The sequence below is a fragment of the Chionomys nivalis genome, chromosome 3 (assembly GCF_950005125.1).
Source record: "Chionomys nivalis chromosome 3, mChiNiv1.1, whole genome shotgun sequence".
NCBI classification, from domain to species: Eukaryota; Metazoa; Chordata; class Mammalia; order Rodentia; family Cricetidae; genus Chionomys; species Chionomys nivalis.
In genome coordinates, this window is record NC_080088.1 from 72,211,866 (window position 1) to 72,230,933 (window position 19,068).

Below are 19,068 nucleotides of genomic sequence, written 5' to 3' on the forward strand. Positions count from 1 at the left end.
CCAATGAAAGCAACAGATTAATACAAGACCCACCTCCATCATAGGGCTTATAACTTTAGAGGGTAAGAATCCATGACCATCATGGCAGGGAGCATGGCAACAAGCAGGCCGGCTGGCGGGGTGCTGGACCATAGCCCAAATCCTCAGCTGGCCTTGACAGAGCTGTGTGTCGGGGACAGGTAGTGTTTCGGCTAGCTCCACAGTCTTAAACGCCCAGCAGGGAAGTATAACTAGAACTGCTCTCCTTCTTTTCTTTATTTTCACTGTTTTTCTCTACACAGCTCTGGCTGCCCTGGTGCTCATTCTGTAGACCAGGCTGGCCTCTAACTCACAGAGATCCACCTGCTTCTGCCTCCCAAGTGTTAGAAATAAAGGCATGTGCCACTATACTTGGCATAGACTATTTTTTTATAGTTCAAGGGACCACATTCCCAGACATTAGACTTAAATCCATATGAGATGTTTTTTAGACAATTATTTCTCACCATTGGTTTTCTGTTTGGTTTAAAATATGTGAATCCAGGACATCCCAACCTTGGTTCAGTTCAATACCACAGAACTTACCTGTAGCCCAAGGAAACAGGCCCACTGTTGTTTTATTTTTACTCCAATATTAAACGATAGCTAAGTTTCTTTTTTTCCCTTTCTATAAACCATCTGGGAGGTACATCGCACCTTGGTTCTGGTCACTCCAACAGCCACCAAATAGTCTGAAAGCAGATCTTGAGCCCTTCACTCTTTGAGTTCAGTCTTGGAGGCCAAAGGAATGGATGGCTGTTGTTTTGAGACCATCCAGACATTCTAATGGACTTTGACTTGAACATTTAAAGAATGTCCTCTGGTCAGGTGTCCGTGCAGTCTGGAGGCAGAGGTAGGCAGATCTCTGTGAGTTCAAGGCCAGCCTGCTTTACAAAGCAAGTTCCAGGACTGGCTCCATAGCTACTGGGAAACCCTGTCTCAAAAAACAAAAACAAAAACAAATCCTCTGTTCTGGCTCCTGGGTTTCTGCCTAAGGCTTTGTGTTAATTCATTCCTGTTCTTAGATATTATGTATTTTGTCTTAGACAAGCCTCTCCGCCGACGCAAATAATCCCAATCAAACCGAATCAGACCGAATTAAAGGATGCCCATGTTTAATGAAATGTTCCCAGGTGGCCCCGGGAAAGCATGAAGAGGGGAAGAGAGAAAAGGGGAGTACTGTGGAAGACAGAAAACTAGAAATGAGCCACTGGGGGTGGGTAATTACGGCAGGGAGACTAGTAAAGTACAGGTAAAATACAGGTAGAGAGAGGAATCCTGTGGGCAGAGATTCAAGTACGAAGGGCGGGGGAGGTGTGCTAGGTGCAGCAGACATGAGGTCAAAGGTACAAAAAGAACTAGCAGCCATAGGTTACATTATATAGGGAAGAGGAGCTTAGTCCCCTTGATTGTAGGGCTTAGGATAGGGGTCAGGACATGCCAGTCAGGAAGGCTCTGTAACAGATAGTGACCACGGGATGCTGGAGAACCTGCTTGCCAGGTCCTCTTTGATATGTTAAATAGGCACCTCACCTTTTGTACCAGGTTTGAAACCTAATACTCACGATGCCTGAAGATGAGGAGAAAGGATACCTGGCCGCATTGGCTGGCTCCTAGCATCTCAGATCTGAGGGCTGATTAAGTATTTATGAAGGAAAGGGCCTATGCTGTGTCCAGGTGAGCACAGGATGTTTCTCTCTCCTCTCTTCCCTTCTCAGGGCCTGTTCAGCATCCTGTATTTTTTGTACATTTTGTACATTTGCCCCTTCTCATGTACAGACCTATCAGAAGTATTGTCATTTAGGACCAGGTCATTTCTCACACCGCTGGGAGCCCCTCCTCTCCCCGCTTTCGCTCCTCTGACACTTTCAGGATGATTGTCTTTCTGGCCTTTTATTTCATGCTGTGCATGTTTCGTTGCTATGCATTTTTATTGTTGGTCCTACTACTGTGAAAGATAAACTCATAAATTAAGTTTCTAGGTTTTCGTTTTTCACCTTTGCTTTTGATATTTTGCAGCACGGTATTTTGTAGCTAAAACTGTTCTCAAATTGGCTGTGTAGTCAGGGTGGCCTGATTATTCCTTTTCTACTTTCCAAGTGCTGGGCTTATCAGTGTGTGCCAACATGTTGAGCAAGTTTCTTTTGCTGTTACTGATTTTCTCTGTTAAAGATTTATTTATTTTTACTTTATGTATCTGGGTGTTTTTCCTGCATGTATGTCTGCGCACTGTGTGCATACAGTGCTTGCAGAGGTCAGAAGAGGGCATAGGATCCTCTGGAACTGGAGTCACAGATGGTTGTGAGCCACAATTGTAAGCACTGGGAAATGAACCTGGGTCGTCCAGAAGAACAACCAGTGCTCCTAATCACTGAACCATATATTTTTTATTTTTAAGACTTACTTTAATTTTTAAATCATATGCATTTGTCGGTGTCCACTGTGTATTTGTTTATGTGAATGTACACAGAGGATCCTGCAGGGGCCAGAAGAGGGTGTCCGAGCTCCTGGAGCTGGAATTAATAGGTTGCAAGCCACCTGATGGAGGCGCTTAAGATTGAATTTGATTCCTCTGGAAGAAAAAGAAGTGTTCTTATCCTTGAACCATCTCTCCAACCCTTACTATTTCTGAACTTCTAAAAACGTTTGAATTGAGCTGATGCTTCAATGTCCCCATTGACATGAGACATCACGGGGCAGAGACCTTCTCTGGGACTTGGCATGTTTGAGTGTCCGTGTGCTAAATGAACACCTAAATGTAGGACCTCGTTCAGGCTCAGCACTATGTAATCACAAAGCAAATGTCGAGGTCACACAGAGACCCAGCCTAACATTCTGAACACAGAACGTTATTCTAGAATCTTTGCCAAAGTACTGCCTGTTATCATCATGAGGTGATGATGAACACAAAATTAGCATAAACTCACACACCTTTACAATAATAAAATATACACAAATTAAAATGGTTGGATTGATTTTCAACAAGTTTAGATTTCCAGAGTGGTTTGATTTAAAGCATAGATCTGAGGTTAACTTTGAAGACTGATATGGTGGTGCATGCTTGTGATTCCAGCACGCAGAAGCCTGGAGCAGAATTGTTGACTTCAAAGTCAGTCTGGGCTAGATAGAATGTTTCAAGTCAGTCTGAGTTACATAGCAACCCTATATCAAAAGTGTACACACACACACACACACACACACACACTTTGATGACTCAAAGGAAAAAGTTGAAACCAAGGACAGTAAAAAAGAGGTGTCTCAGAGAAAATACCCTGTGGAACAAGACAGCCCCAATGGCTCATGACCATTCCGAATGAGAACCTAGCAAGTCACAGAGCTGACCTTCCAAACTGTGGGACTTTTCCGTGGAGTTGCTTCTTATGTGGACAGCCCTGTGCCTGGAGATTGTTGAATGACAATTCTAGATTCTACTGATCAGCCCTGGGGAAGCCAGCTACAAAAACTAAGACAAATCTGGATCTAATAAACATCTGTCAGATCCAAAGGAAACTCCACTTCCTCATATCCCGAAAGGCAGTCCTGGACCTTAGGACCACTCCTTAGGCATTCGAGAACCTGGCTCCCACTAGCCAGAAGGAGTCATTCTACTATCCCAAAAGGGACCTAAGGCCCTGCCATTAACAAATATGCAATGGTACCTCTCAGCATATCAAGGTCCATGGGAGCCGCTAGGCTCCCTCAGCCCCTACACACAGGTACTTGTTACACACTTCAAAGCCTCCACACCGCAACTCACAGGCTCCCCTTCCACCAGGTACCCCCCCTTCCTTATAACCCTGGAGATCTCCCCATCTCCTCTTCTCTCTGCTTTCCTAGAGAGCAGCCTTGGCAGTTTGGAACAAACTTCCTCCCCCCCGCCCCCCAGCCCACAGAGCTGCTACCATCGGTTACTTTGCTGCGCTCCTTGCATTCAATTCTGAAGCAACAATTCAAGATCCAAATGAATCTAAAGTACATGGTGTAGGACCCAATCTTGACAAGCTCAATAGAGGCCCAAGTTTCAGTAGTTAACCCTAAGGCAAGATCTGGTTCCAAGAAAGACCATAAACTGAGATGACCCAGGGACCTTCCAGGAACAGATCATCCACAGAAAATTCCTAACGTTTCCAACCATTATAGATAGGATCACCTGCCAGCACACACCCATCGCTTTTCACCAGGACACCCCTAGACATATGTCAGCCAATCAGGGGTTCTGAGCCTTAGAAATCCCTCACCCCTACTATTATAAAAAACCAACCCTTGGGGCTCTTCGATCACGCCAATATGATGGACATGTGGAGAGTCCAAGTCTGCGAACTTGTGTAAGAATAAAAATTCTTTGCTTTTACATATAGGACCCGGTCTTCTTGTTGATATTTTGGGGGACTTCGTGATCTGGGCATAACACATGGTACCAAAAGACGATTCAGATATTGGGCATTCCTCAGACTTTATTAACTTTTGTTTGTTTTAGAACTTTTCATAGGAAAAAGCAGTTTGCCTCTGCCTTATTTGTTTTCACGGCCCTCAGAATTTTTCTGTGACATGCTGTGACTACTCAGAGATCCAGGTATGTACTGCTTTTGAGTATTTATTTCTAGGGAAGAGTCTGTGTAGCCACGACTGACTCTAAACTCTAGGTCTTCCTGCCTTAGGAGTTAAAGGTATGTGCTTCTACCCTCATTACTTTTAATTATTACACTGTAAGGAATTAATGCGTTCTTTTTGTTTTTTGAGACAGAATCTTTCTGTGTAGCCCTGGCTATTTTGGAACTCATTCTGTAAACTAGGCTGGCCTCAGACTCAGAGATCCACTTGCCTCTGCCTCCTGAGTGCTGGGATTAAAGGCGTGCACTACTATCACCCAGTTTGAAATCCATACTTTCTAAACACATAGCTTGATGCCATGAAAAATATGTATATTTGTTTTTGTTTCTCATGAAGTGAGACTCTCCACTCCCTAGGTTGCCCAGATTGAGTATTAAGAGTGATTCCGGGCTCAAAGCATTCCCCTGTTGTAACCAGCGTGCCTGGAAACAACAATTAGCTTCCTTTATGGCTGGTATTATAAGACCTTGCCTGAAAGAGACCCCAACCCCCACCCTGAGTGTGTGTGTGGTGTTGTAGCCAGATTTTTCTTTGGGCCACCTGAAATGGATTAATAAAAATGTTGCAGATCCCCATCAGTGGCAGGCAGCAGAAATGCTGCAGGTCCCCAAGCCGTGGCAGCAGGTCATGTGGCGGTAGGCAGTGGGCCCTGAGAGTCCCAGGCAGGGATGGCTGCAGGTCCCCAAGTGGTGGCTGGTCCCCGGGCAGGGAGACATGTGGAGGTGGGCAAGAGACAGAGACATGGATAGGCAGGCCATGCAGAGTGAGGCTGAATATTTATTAAGTGGGTTATGGAGGGGGAAGGGAAAAGGGGAGAAGAGAAGAGAGAGAGAGAGGAGAGAGAGAGAGAGAGAGAGAGAGAGAGAGAGAGAGAGAGAGAGAGAAGGGGGAGAGGCAGAAGCTGCCTCTTCCAGAGGGAGATGGAAAAGGGAAGGAACTCAGGCTGGAAGCTGAAGATCAGCCTGCCTCAGTCGACAGGGGAGGGAGTGGGTGTGGCTTGTCTCTTAAAGAGACAGGACAGACCATTACACCGCCAACTCATAAATAATGACACAGAGACCTATTATTAATTATGAGAGCTTGGTCTATAGTTTAGGCTTGTTCCTAACTAGCTCTTATAATCTTAAATTAACCCATTTATATTAATCTATGTTCTAGCACATGACATTGACTCTCTTCCATTTTGCACCTCCTGCTTCCTCTTTGTGTTTCCTGGCATCTCCTGTGTGCCTACATTCCTCCTCTTCCTCTTTTCTCTCTGCAGAAATCCTGCCTCTACCTCCTGCCTAGCTACTGACCATCCCACTTTCTATTACAGCAATCACAGTATACAAGTATCCCACAACATGGTGTTATATGTAGGTGCAAGTGTTCACAGGGTCAGGGGAGGGCATGCTCTTTGCCTTATTCCTTCAAGACAAGGTCTCTCATGGAATCTGAGGCTGTCTCTGAGGGCTGCCAGCAGGCTTCTTTCTCTCCCTCCTATCCACTTGTCTCTTCCCATCTCCTCTGGGATTACAGGACATGTGAATCCATGCCTGGATTTTCACAGGAGTGCTGGAGGTTTGAACTCATGTCCTCATGCCTGTAGAACAAGTGCTCTTACCCACTGAGCCACCTTTCCAGCCCAGAAAAATACATTTTAAACATGGTATTATTATTTATTATTGCTGTTATAGATATGTGCACATGTATGGGGAGGTCAGAAAACGTCTTTTGGGGAGGTCTCTTCTTCCACTGTGGGTTTCAGTCAGGTCATCTGGCTTGTCAGAAAGATGGTGGGGTGAGGGAGGGAAGAAAGGAAGAAAGAGAGGGATAAAGGGAGAGAGAACAGGAGTCAAATATATTACTTTACATACATAATCAACCCCACCTGCTGAGGAGGCTGAGGTGGGAAGGTGGCCAGTTTAAGCCAGACCGTGCACCTCTGTGTGTGTGTCTGTGTTCATGCCCACATGTTTGTGCAGCTGTGCATGTGGAGGCCAGAGGCTGGTATCAGCTGTCTTCCTCTGTTACTTCCCACCTTACTTTAAAAAAAAAATTATTTTGGCTCACCCACTGCCCCGTGGTTGGAATGTGGGAGACAGCCGGCTAGGAAGCCTGCTAGGATGAGCAAGTTCGTGTTGGAGGAAAGGGAAAGAAAGAGAAGCAAAGTGGTTTGTGTGCCACGAAGAGAGGCTAACTGAAGATACAATGGGGACAGTGATGAGCAGCCTGATGTGAGAGGCCTGCACTGCCACCTGAGGCCATGGGATGTCCCTACCCATTCTGCCGCTGAGGGCCACATCTGGGTCTGTGACTCTACCACAGCAGGGGCCTGTGTTGATGTCTGTGGCCCATGTTACCACCACAGGCCATGGGATGTCCATGGTCTGGACTGCTACCTGAAGTCATGTTGATGTCCCAGTGCCGTGTTGAGCTGGTCCCGTCCTGCCTGGCCCCAGTGGTGTGGGCCCAGAAGAACTGGCAGGCTGACCAACTTAGGTACCACCACCCTGGCCCAGATCCAGGGCTTTGCATTGGTTCACCTTAACATCTTCCCTATCTATGAGCCGCTGGGGCATGTGAGGGGCCCGAAGGGACTGGTCCTGCGGAACCATAGACAGAATCTCCATGAAGGCAGGATATCCCGGAGGAGTCTTGGTGAGGGTCCAGAATTGATGGTGTAGCAGAAGCCAGAGGCCTTGACTAGACCAGTGACTCATTGCAATGAGCATTTGCAAGTAAAGCTGTTTGGGCAAAAGGGTCCACTGAGTGACACACCGCAGCTCCCATTGCCGGTATGTGAGCGAATATGTGTTGGAGAGGCTGGGAAGATGCAGGAGCAGAGTGGTCCATGCACAGAGGGACTGGAGTATGTGATGGAGAGGCAGGGAAGATGCAGGAGCAGAGCGGTCCATGCACAGAGGGACTGGAATATGTGATGGAGAGGCGGGGAAGATGCAGGAGCAGAGTGGTCAGGAATATGTGATGGAGAGGTGGAGAAGATGCAGGAGCAGAGTGGTCCATGCACAGAGGAACTGGAGATGCGATAGTTATGCCGGATATGAGAGAAGGCTATGGTTGGTAGAGGAGTAGGTCATGCCCAGAGCGGTCGGCAAGATGTTCTTACTTTTTAATTTTCTTTTGCGGGGGAGGTTACAAGGGTGGAGGGGAGGGCAGACATGGATGGACTGGGAAATGAGTGAGACTGGGGTGCATGATGTAAAATTCCCAAAGAATCAGTAAAAAATAAGGTTAAAATTTATTTTTGAGATTATAATTATATCATTTCCTCCTTCCTCTCCCTCCCTCCAAGCCCTCCCACATAGCCCTCCTTCCTCTCCCTCCCTCCAAACCCTCCCACATAGCCCTCCTTGTTCTTTTTTAAATTCTTGGCCTATGTTTTCATTAATTTCTGTTATATACCTATATGGACTTTTATGAGATAAGGTGTCCTGGAGAACCTAGGGCTAGGCTGCCTGGCAAACCCCAGGGATCCTCCTGTCTCCCCATCTCTAATGTTGAGATTTTTTGTGTGTGTGTGTTTTAGTTTTAAATTTTGTTTTGAGGGAGGTTGCAAGGGCTGAGGGTGGAATTGAGGGGATGGGAAGATGAGTGGAATTGGGATGCATGATGTGCCCACAAAATATCAATAAAAAGGTTAAAAAAAAATAAACAACCATTGGTGGAGGCTACATGTTCATTTTCTGGCTGCCCAGACCTGAAATAAACACACAGAAACTATATTAATTGCAACAGTGTTTGGCCAATAGCTTAAGCGTATTTCTAGTTAGCTCTACATCTTAAATTAGCCCATTTCTATTAATCTGTGTATTGCCATGTGGTTGTGACTTACCAGCAAGGTTCCGTTCATTGTCTGGCATCTGTCTTCTGGGGCAGCTACATGACTTCTCCCTGACTCCGCCTTCTTTCTCCCAACATTTAGTTTAGTTTTCCTGTCCGGCTCTATTCTGTCCTGTCATAGACCTAAGCAGCTTCTTTAAACAACAACAGCAGCAACAAAAAAAAAATTAAATTAAATAGAATTGAAAATAGTTGAGGGGTCAGGGATCAGTTGTAGGTAAACATTTCTGTCCTGAAAATCGATCCCAGGTAACCACACAGAGGCTTAATATCAATTACAAATGTTTGGTCAATATCTCAGACTTGTTACTAGTTTACTCTTACATTTTCAATTAGCTCATATTTTTATCTACGCTTTGCTATGTGGTGATATAGGAGGGTCTTATATCTATCTGTTGCTTTCATTGGTTAATTAATAAAGAAAACTGGTTGGCCTGATAGGTCAGAACATAGGTAGGTGGGGAAGACAGAACAGAATGCTGGGAAGAAGAAAGCAGAGTCAGGCAGATGCCATGCTTCTCCTATCTAAGACGGACAGTGGTTAGACTCATGCCAGTAAGCCACAGTCAAGTGGCAACACACATTAATAGAAATGGGTTAATCAAGATGTGAGAGTTAGCTAGTAAGAGGCTAGAGCTAATGGGCCAGGCAGTGTTTAAATCAATATGGCATGCGTGTCCATCTTGCTTCTCTCTGTGTCTGCTCACAGCTCCTCTGACTCTGTCCTTTCCAGCATTTTGTTGGGCCCTCTCCCTATCCTTATCCTATCCAGATATTGGCCAGTCAGCCTGTTTATTAAACCAATCATAGCAACATATATTCTTACAATGTTAGGTAACATCCCACACTCAGTAGTAGAAAATAAAACAAGACAGGAGGAAAAGAAACCAACCAAACAAAAAACAAAAAACCCAAGAACTGAAAACAACTTAAAGGAGGGAGGGGTGGAGGAAGGAAGAGAAATATGTAGTTTGGGGAGTATAAATCTAATCTCTTTGTTGGATATGATTTGAGGAAACTGACTCATCTTTCTGAACTCGTATTCCAAGTGAGAGACAAGCAAGTTGACCAAAGGGCGTTACAGGTTGAGTCACACAGCAGTGTGGCTCTAGACCAGGCTGGGTGGGGACACAGGTCACCTTTCCCGGTTGTCGGAAAAGAGAATAATAAAGCTACCTCTCCCGGGTTCCATCACACCTCCATACCTGCCTTTCGGGTCCACACAGTAGAAGCCTGCCTGCCACTTTCTACTCTGGTGTCTGCGGTGAGTGGGAAAATAAGCAGCGGGGAGTGGGGGGAGGATAAATAAGTAATACACACTAGAGGCAGACGAGGTGATTCACACATACAGTCCCGGCACTTACAAGGCTGAGACAGGCGGGTCAGGAGTTCAGTGCTAGCTTTGGCTTCATGGCAAGTTCAAAGCCAGCATGGGCTACATGAAACTCTGTCTCAGGCAACTGAACTAAATGATGATGATGACGATGATGATGATGACGATGATGATGATGACAACGATGACGACGATGATGATGATGACGATGATGATGATGACGACGATGATGATGATGACATTGATGGGTTGGACTGAAGGGACAGTGATACTTGTGAGTTGTGGTTTCACCTTAGGGCCATCAGACTGAGAGAATCTTGGTTAGCTAATGGAGATAAGCACAGGGCTTCCTCAGAACACCTCCGAATTAATGCTCTTTCAATGACTGTAAGAGTTGACCCATTTTCAGACGGATCTCTGTGAGTTCGAGGCCAGCCTGGTCTACAGAGCAAGGTCCAGGACTGGCTCCAATGGGGAAACCCTGTCTCAAAAAAAAAAAAAAAAAACAACAAAAGAGTTGACCCATTTTTGTTAAAACACATTTTACTTTAAATAATTATTGGTTGGTTGGAAGTTGCAGAAACAATGGAAGAAGGTCCTCGTGTACCCACCCAGTTTCCCATTAGCTCATCATCTTCCAGAAGTAATAACGTGCTATCAAAACCAGAACGTGCACCCTGGCACAACCCAGGGACCTAGTTCAGACTCTGTGCGCACGTGTGCCCGTATGTGTGCCCGTGTGTGTGCGTGTGTGTGTGCGCGCGCGCACGTGTTCCCGTGTGTGTGTGTGTGTGTGTGTGTGTGTTTGTGTGTGTGTGTGCCCTCATTGTACGGCTTCCCACAGTCACCACTTCAATGAAAGTACAGAAATGGTCCACCATTAAAGCTTCTGTGGGGCTGGGAAGACAGCCCAGAGGTAGAGCTCTTGCTCAGTGAGCTCAAGGCCTGGAATCCCATCCCCAGCCACAAACCAGAAGAAACACCTTCCTGCTATATGGTTATACTCATGTCTGCTCTATCCTCCTCTTCCCCATCTTTGGGGTGTTTCCTAGTACACAGTTGGTAGTTCTCGTTACAGTGTCAACATCTGTACTCATCTGAAACAGAAAGAACAGGTTTCTCCGTTGGTTCTCTGCTGATAGGAATGCTGGGAGGAAAACAGAGCACCCAGCTATGAAGTTGGTGGGCTTTCTGTGTGGTAACCATTGGTAACACCAGAGGACGGCTCAGCAGGACGGCCTTATTCCTGTAGGACCGGCTAGTGTACGCCTAAAAAGTACATTGGCTAGTCCAGATAAGCACTCAAAACTGATAGGAACTCAACAAATATTTATCAGGTAACTACACTGACCCAGCAGGGAGGGGCACATTCCAGGGCAGGTTCCTTAAAGAGACAGAACAGTTCTCTGTTTAGAGAGCCAGTGTTATCAAGTGAGTGGGGCTTAGCACAAGTGTTGGTTTGAGTTTCTTATTGACAGTTCCTTAATTCTTTTCCAAACAGGACCCGATAGTAAAACACACTGTAGTGTGCTCCTGCAGCGTTCATGAAAGGACTTGAAGGAGGTCCCCAATCCTCACAGTCTTGAAGGCCCCTTGTCAACTCTGCAGCCTGCAGAGGGAAGAGACCTGTGCCAGCTGCATGGCCAGGAAGTTAGTAAATGGAGTTACCAAATGGTGGGAACAATTACGTTGGCAGCAGGCACGGTGCAGAGGACTTCAACTGCAATACCTCATTTAATCTGTGTAATTACTCTGAGAGTTGGGTGATCTTATCTTCACTTCATGACTGAGAAAGTTGAGACACGCAGAACTTAAATGTTTTATTTATTGAAGCCATGTAGTGAGTGGAAGATACGGGATCTGAACTCAGACTAGTGGGCCAGGGCCTTTGCGTTCATTAGGTCTCAGTTGGATACAGGAATGGACAAGCGCTGTCTGTTTTCCTTTTGAAGGGTCTTTCTATGGAACCCATATCCTCTCGCCTAGCCTTCTAAGTGTGGGCCTACTGTGCATGCTCCACGGGACTGTTAAAAAGCCCCCCATCCCTGCCCCCAACTGCTTGCGATGAACTGATTCCTTGGATAGCAATTGCAGGGAGATCTGCTGCTGCCATTTAATGGTTAAATGCAGAGAATCCAAGTCCATAAACATAGATGAGAGGTGAGGCATCAGATCGGTCATCGTCTCCTCCTACCCCTATCTCCTCACACGGTTGTTTGAGATAGAATCTTGGTATGGAGCCCAGCCTAGTTCCAAACCTGCAATCCTCCAGCCTCAGCCCCCTGAGGATGAGGATTACAGGCATGTACCACCATACCTAAGTCAAGAAGCACTTCGCATAGATACATAGACTAAATGACTAATGGTTTTGCCTGACGTTTGGATGAAAGGGTGGGGTGGGTTTTTTTTCTTATCATTTTTAAGCTTATAAAACAACCAGAAGCTTGATGCTTGAAGAATTTTCACTAGAAAGAGGATCACATCACTGCAGCCTACCCAGTCATTAGTGATCCACCTTCTCAGCTTCTCCAGGGCTTGCTCACAGGCTGGGTACCCTCTCTCCAGCTGAACCCTGCTCATCCACAGTCGCCTCCTCATGCCGGGTTAGTTACTTCTAGTGTAGATGTTAGAAAGATTAGAGAGATGAGGATGCCATCTTTCCCTTTAGAGAGAAGAGCTGGTGAGTGAGGCGGCATAGAGGGCCAATACTCCTGCTTGCCCCAGGCCTGAGGAGAACGTGAGCTCCATCTTCAAGATCTCCATGACGCAAAGAGTGGACCCAGGAGGTTGTCCTCTGACCTCTACAAGGAAGGATGGGAACCATGGCATGCCTAACTACCTCCAATAAATAAATAAAATATAAAAACAAGAACTCGGATATGAGGGAGACAAGAACTCTGAACAGAGAGTAGTAAAAATAGGGGTAAGTACAAAAGGTCTTTAATCTGAGGCATGGATACATTTGTAAACACAGCCGTATACCTGAACTTAATCAAATGCTATTAATAAACTTTACTGACTTCTGTGGAAAGCGTGCTTGTGAGTTCTTGTAGAAAGTGGTTTTGTCTATACAGTCAGGGATAAATACTGACCGGATTTGTTATTTCATTCATAAAGGAGAAGGCTCTCAAATTAGGTTGATTTCAACACACCAAGCCAGACAGATAGTAAACCGCCCACGAAGTATGAAACTTTTTACCCCGTCATCCCTCAGATGCAAATGAGACATTAACATCCACACCAAGCAGATGTTTGTGCAAGCAGAAAATCCCAGACCTTTTATTGCAAAGGGGAGGAGCCAAAGATCCTGACAGGACTAGCAGGGTTGCCTCCCTCCCTCAAGGACTTCCTGCTGTCACTAAGTCAGGCGAGGGAGCTCACTGGGAGAAAGTCGGACTCTGCCAGGCTCTGCTGAGTGGGCCACATCTTGGTGTTCGGGACACACATGCTCTCTTGAGAGTCCCTATGCTGAGGCTGTACTTTCTTATCAGTTTGTTGTGCTTGGTGAAATCAGGTAAGTCATTTAGCCAATGCTTTTAAAAAAAATATTAGTGGACTTTCAAAGTTCTATGTGAACATTTTTGAGGCCAGGAACTATGGTAAAATGAACTTTCTTATACTGAATTTTTTCCCTCAATCATAGATCCTACTGTTATTTCTTTGAATTAACTTGAAAAGGCTATGATAGTATTAATTCGCATCATAGCTAAATTGTGTCTTTCCACATATATGAAATTAAATACCATTTTTTAAATGTAAAAAATTGTTTTATGATGCTTAAGGCAGAGAAGGTATTTTCATTTTTTGTTTTTTTCTTTTCATATTTTTAGCAAGGGTAAATTATTATACTTTCAGGTATTTAGGTATAGTTAAATCATTATTTAAACATTATTACAAAATCCCCAAAATTTTATATACATAAATTCCTTACAATGGTGCCTGGTATATTTATAACTTAAAGCTTATTCATCACCAGGCTGGGACGTAGTTCAGTTGTAGGATACACGCCTAGCATGTATGATGTTCCGGGTTCAATTTCCAATACAAAAAAGGTAATAAAAGCAAAACAAAAATATTAATCTCCATGGTGAGCTAACAAAAGGGAAATTTACTCTCAGCCCTTCTAAAGAGCCTACTTCCTTTCCACACAAAGCTTGTGACTGTGACTTCTGACACAGCCTTTGTTTGCTTGTTTATTTTCTGAGACCGGGTTTCTCTGTGTAGCCCAGGCTGTCCTGGAACTCTCGTAGACCAGGCTGGCCTCAAACTTAGAGATTCTTCAGCCTCTGTGTTGGGATCAAAGGTCTGGGCCACTGAGGCAGATATCAGAACTGTACACTGTTCACGTTCTATGACTTGTAAAAGCGTTGCAGGTGATTTAGTCTAAGGAAACAACCTTTGTTTGGGGTAGTGGCAAATGGTGCTAGTTTTAAACCTAGGATACACACTGGGCAATCACTCAACTACCAAGTTACATTTCCAACACCAAGAATAACTTTAAAAATGAACAAACAAACCAACAGGAAACATCAGAAGCAGAGTTGATGGAGCAGAAATGGCCCCGGTCCGGGATTAGATAAGATCCAAATAGGAAACTATTTCTATTGCTGTATTTACTTAATATGTGTGGGCGCACAAACCGCGGTGCCCGTGTAGAGTACAGCTGTAGGAGTCGGCTCACTCCTTCCACTGTGTGGGTGGGCACTGGATGGAGTTCAGCTTGTCAGGCTTGGTATCGGCTGCCTTTACCCGCTGAGCCATCTTGTTGGTTCCAGTAATAAGCTAATTTTAATGAGAGTGATCTTTGGGGCTGAGAAGATGGCTCAGTGGATAAAGCGCTGGCCAAGAAAAGATGAAACTACACACAACTGCCTAAGGGGTATGGAGGCCCTCCTACAACTTCAGAACTCCGTGGGCTGAGACAGGATCCCTATGCAAGCTGGCCAGCTGGGCTGGCTGAATCAGGGAGCTCTAGGTTCCAGCGAGAGACCCTGACTCCGGTTACCAGGTGGAGAGCGATTGAGGAAGACAACTGTCAACCTCTGGCCTCCGCATGCACCCTCGTACATGTGCACCCACACATGTGACCATGTGTACACATTAACACACACACCACACACAGATACATATGCCAGAAAGAGGGAAAGGAAAAGTACTCACTAAGTTCATCCTGATGCTTTTCAGAAATGCCCAAAGATGTTTTAAATGAATACTGGTGAGGGGTTGGTGAGATAGCCTTGTGGGTAAAAGCACCCACTGCACAAGGCTGGGAACTGAGTTGGAACCCCAACCTATGGGAAGGTGGAAGGGGAACACTGACTCTTCCCCATGAGTGAGCTGTGGCATGCAAGAGCCTGTGCACACGCACACAGACTAATAATGAAATTTTAAAATTTTAAAAATAAAATAATACAAAGGATGAGATGGTAGAACTCAATTTTGTAAACTGGTTGAAACTGTTAAAATCATAAAGGCATGTTGAGAAATGAAGCTTAGAATTGGCCTAGCAGTTTTATATTAGTTATTTTGGGATTTATTTCCAGCCCTCTTGATGGCATCACTTCAAGTCTTTGTACAACCATAGGTGGTAAATAGTATCGTCCCAGTCTGTCATCGACATCAACAGTTGCTATGTGGCATCTACTGAGTGCCAAGGGTCTGGAGACCTCCTAGGCATCATTTATGATTCTTAGACCAGCCCTGACAGTCTGGGGCTTGGGTAAGGTGAGTGAGGTGAACGGCATTCCCCAGAAACAACATGTATGAGGAGGGACACCAAAACTCAGAAGCCAAGCGATTGTTCATTTTCTGGAGATGTTTATGTGTCTGAGTGTTTTTCCGAATGTATTCTGTGCACCATGTGCATGCAGTGTACACAGAGGCCAGGAGAAGGCGCCCTCTCTTCGGAGACTGGAGTTTACAGATAGTTGTGAGCCACAGTGTGGGTGCTGGCAGTCCTCTAGAGGAGTGCCAGTGACCTTACCTGCGGAGCCATCTCTCCAGTGCCATGCTTTTTAACTTAAAAATTACATGTAAGTGATTATTTGTGGATGTGTGCACGTGTGTGCATATATACACACCACAATGTGCTGGTGAAATTCAGAGAACAACTTACTGGCATCCAGCTCTCTCCTTCCCACTATTTGGGAACTAAGGTCACTAGGCTTAGCAGCCGGCGCCTTTACCCACTGAGCCATCTGGCCCTCGCAGTGAGTGATGCTACAATGCAATATTTAAAATGTCAAAAGTATTGCAAATAAATGCATACTTAACAAAAGGTTAAACATTTACTTAAAGATAGACCGCTTTTTGTGCTATCACCTGTACTGCTGGTGAAAAGAGTCATTTCTAAGCAGCAACCTGTTCCTTGGTGGCCCAGGCTGCCTTTACTTCCTTGTGCAGCAGTTTATGAGTGTCGTTGACTCTGTGTAAACAGACCTAATCACACAGCTTTATTGAGAGAGTCCCTTCCCTTTTTTTCTCTTTATGGTAAAGTGTTGATGAATTGTGTGCAGTTGATTCAAAATATCAAAGGGTATTTGTGTGTGAGCATGCGCGTGCGTGCGTGTGGCGCTGAAGATCGAACCCAGAGCCCCACAAGCGCTATGCGCTACCTCTGAGCCATACCTCAGTTCTGTAATGAGCATATTGAATTCATTTCCCCGTGGTTGTGACAAAACATCTAACAAAAGCAACTTAAGGGAGGAAGAGTTTCTCTGACTCGCTGTGCAAGCGGATGCTGTCCTTGATGGTGGGAAGGCAGGGTATCTTGTGACGCTGATGGTTGGGGTGGAGCTCTTGATGTTGTTACACCTGAGCAGGTCAAGAAGCAGAGAACTGGGACTGGAAGGGTGCCCAACCTCTAATCCTTAAGGCCTATCCCTCAGGGACACTTCTTTCACCTAGTACACATTTCCCAAGGGTTCTACAGCCTCTGCAAACAGTGCCACCGTTTGGGGACAAGTGTCTGAACACATGAACCTGTGGAAGACATTTCATCTTCAAATAATTACGTGTGTGTAAGGACACAAGTTTTTGGCTTCAAATTCCACTTGCCTCTGTGTAGCATTTCCTCAAAGGTTAGCATTAGGATGGTCGTTTTATAAATGCAAGATGGAGGCACAAGAGAGGTAAGGCAATTGACTATGCCAGTTTATATGGCTAGTGAACAGTGGTCTGACTCTCACACCCACGCTTTCCCCAAAACTGTATTGGGTTTTTATCAACACTGTACAAAGCAAACGTTGTAGGGAACCTAATGGTAAATACCTTAAGTTTTATGAGACGATACTCATGCCCACTTAACTCAGCTAGTACAGCAGAACAGCATCCATGGACGGTATGTACATAGGCCTGGCCAGATAATAAGAAAATGCGATGGGACTGCAGGCCAGTGGGACTTCGATATAGCTCAGTTGATAAAGCGCTTGCCTAGCTTGCATGAGGCTCTGGGTTTGATCCCCAGCACTGCAAAACCTGAATGTGGTGTACAGCACCTCTAATCCAAGCACACAAGGAGTGGAGGCAGGAAGATCAGAAGTTCAAGATCATCCTCAGCTCCATAGTGAGTTCAAGTCCAGCCTGAGCTACACAAGGTAAAAAGGTCATTGATGATTGTCTTGATTTTCTACTTGAATCTGTTTCTTTTAACATAAGAAAGGTCATAAAGAATAATTATGCCACCTCTGACTAGAATGCAGGTCCTTCCTTGAAGGGTATTGTACAAGGAGTCCATGTCGCTGTAATTTTCCAGTCGTCGGTAAGAAATGTTATTTCAGGGTAAGTAGTTCAGAAGGAACAGGCATGGTTTCTCCTGTTTCAGTGAACTATGAGAGAAGGTGAAGCTTGCAAAACCAGTTTACTACACTCTGTGGTTACCTACTTGGACTCTGAACAACCTTGACTTTGTAAGAAATAAATAAAATAGCCCCAAAGTTGTTTGCCTTTGGGAGGCATAAAATAGTTCATAGCTTTAAATACACTAGCATAAACTAAGGCATACGAAACTCTCTGTGTGTGAGGCCACTGGACTCACTAGTTTCTCACAGTGTCTCCTGTTCGTATGCTCTCCAAATTGCTGAGAACTTGACTCCAATGAAAAGTTCCAATACTGGGAACACATTTGCTACAACAAGAACAGCAGCAATTCAATACCCGACCCCAAGTAACTTAAACTCGTTTCTGACGTGGTCCATGATACCTCAAACTCATTGTTTTCTTTTTAAAATGTTTAGTTCTGGGAACCAAAGCTGGAGCTCAGTGGGAGAATGCACAAGGCCCTGAGTTGGTCATCAGCATTGCAGAATTACTAATGAGCTGGAGAGACCGCTCAGTGCTTAAGAGCACTTGTTGCCTTCCCAGAGGACCCGGGCTTCATTCCTATCACCCACATGGCAGCTCATAACCATTTGGAATTCCAGTTCCAGGGGATCTGATGCCCTCTTCTGACCTCTGTGGATAATGAACATGTACATGATATACTCCTAAAACATTTTTCAATGAGAAAAAATAATTAGGAAAAAATTAATAAACAATAAGTTTAATTTCGAACCAGGCTTGGCTTTACATGCCCATAATTCAAGGACTAGGGAGGCTGAGGCAGAAGCATCATGAGCTTGAAGCCAAAAAAATCCAAACCAAGGGGACTAGTGAGATGGCTCAACGGTTAAAGGCACTCGCTGCCAAGCCTGCTACCAGAGTTCCATCTCCAGGACCCGCATGGTGGGAGGAGAGAGCCAGCGACTGTCTGACCTCCACACCATGACACACATGTGCCATTCCTCATTAGTGTAATTTTAAAAAAATCCAACCAAGCCAAAGGAAGCAACCAGCCCAAGAGCTCTGTTAGCAGGATCCAGGGGAAGGGAAGAGTGGGCAAGAAGATGTCCCAGCATGCTGCAGGGCTGGCCCCCAAGAAAGGAAGGATTAGAAAGACTGGGCAGGCCTGGTGGTAGTGAAGCATGCCTTTAATCCCAGCACTCGGGAGGCAGAGGCAGGCGGATCTCTGTGAGTTCAAGACCAGCCTGGTCTACAAGAGCTAGTTCCAGGACAGACTCCAAAACCACAGAGAAACCCTGTTTCGAAAAACCAAAAAAAAAAAAAAAAAAAGACTGGGTAGAACAAGCCTCTGTCTCAACACAGTTCAGAGACTACTTCAGACAGACTGACGATGAATACTCGAGACAAAGTTCCCTGTAAGAAGACAGCTTTCATGAGATAGAGGTGTGTCTTTGTCCCTGTCCTATTGCTGTGAAGAGACA

General features: G+C 45.2%; 1 protein-coding gene across 1 annotated transcript in view; it reads left to right on the forward strand.

The window, feature by feature from the left end:
• Nucleotides 1-13,209: 13,209 nt before the first annotated feature.
• Nucleotides 13,210-19,068, forward strand: part of Liph (lipase H) — a 41,546-nt gene continuing 35,687 nt past the window's right edge. Inside the window, exon 1 of the mRNA XM_057765501.1 lies at nucleotides 13,210-13,322. Within this exon, the coding sequence (XP_057621484.1) occupies nucleotides 13,274-13,322 (49 nt within the window). The 5' untranslated portion in view covers nucleotides 13,210-13,273. The remainder of the gene's footprint in view (nucleotides 13,323-19,068) is intronic.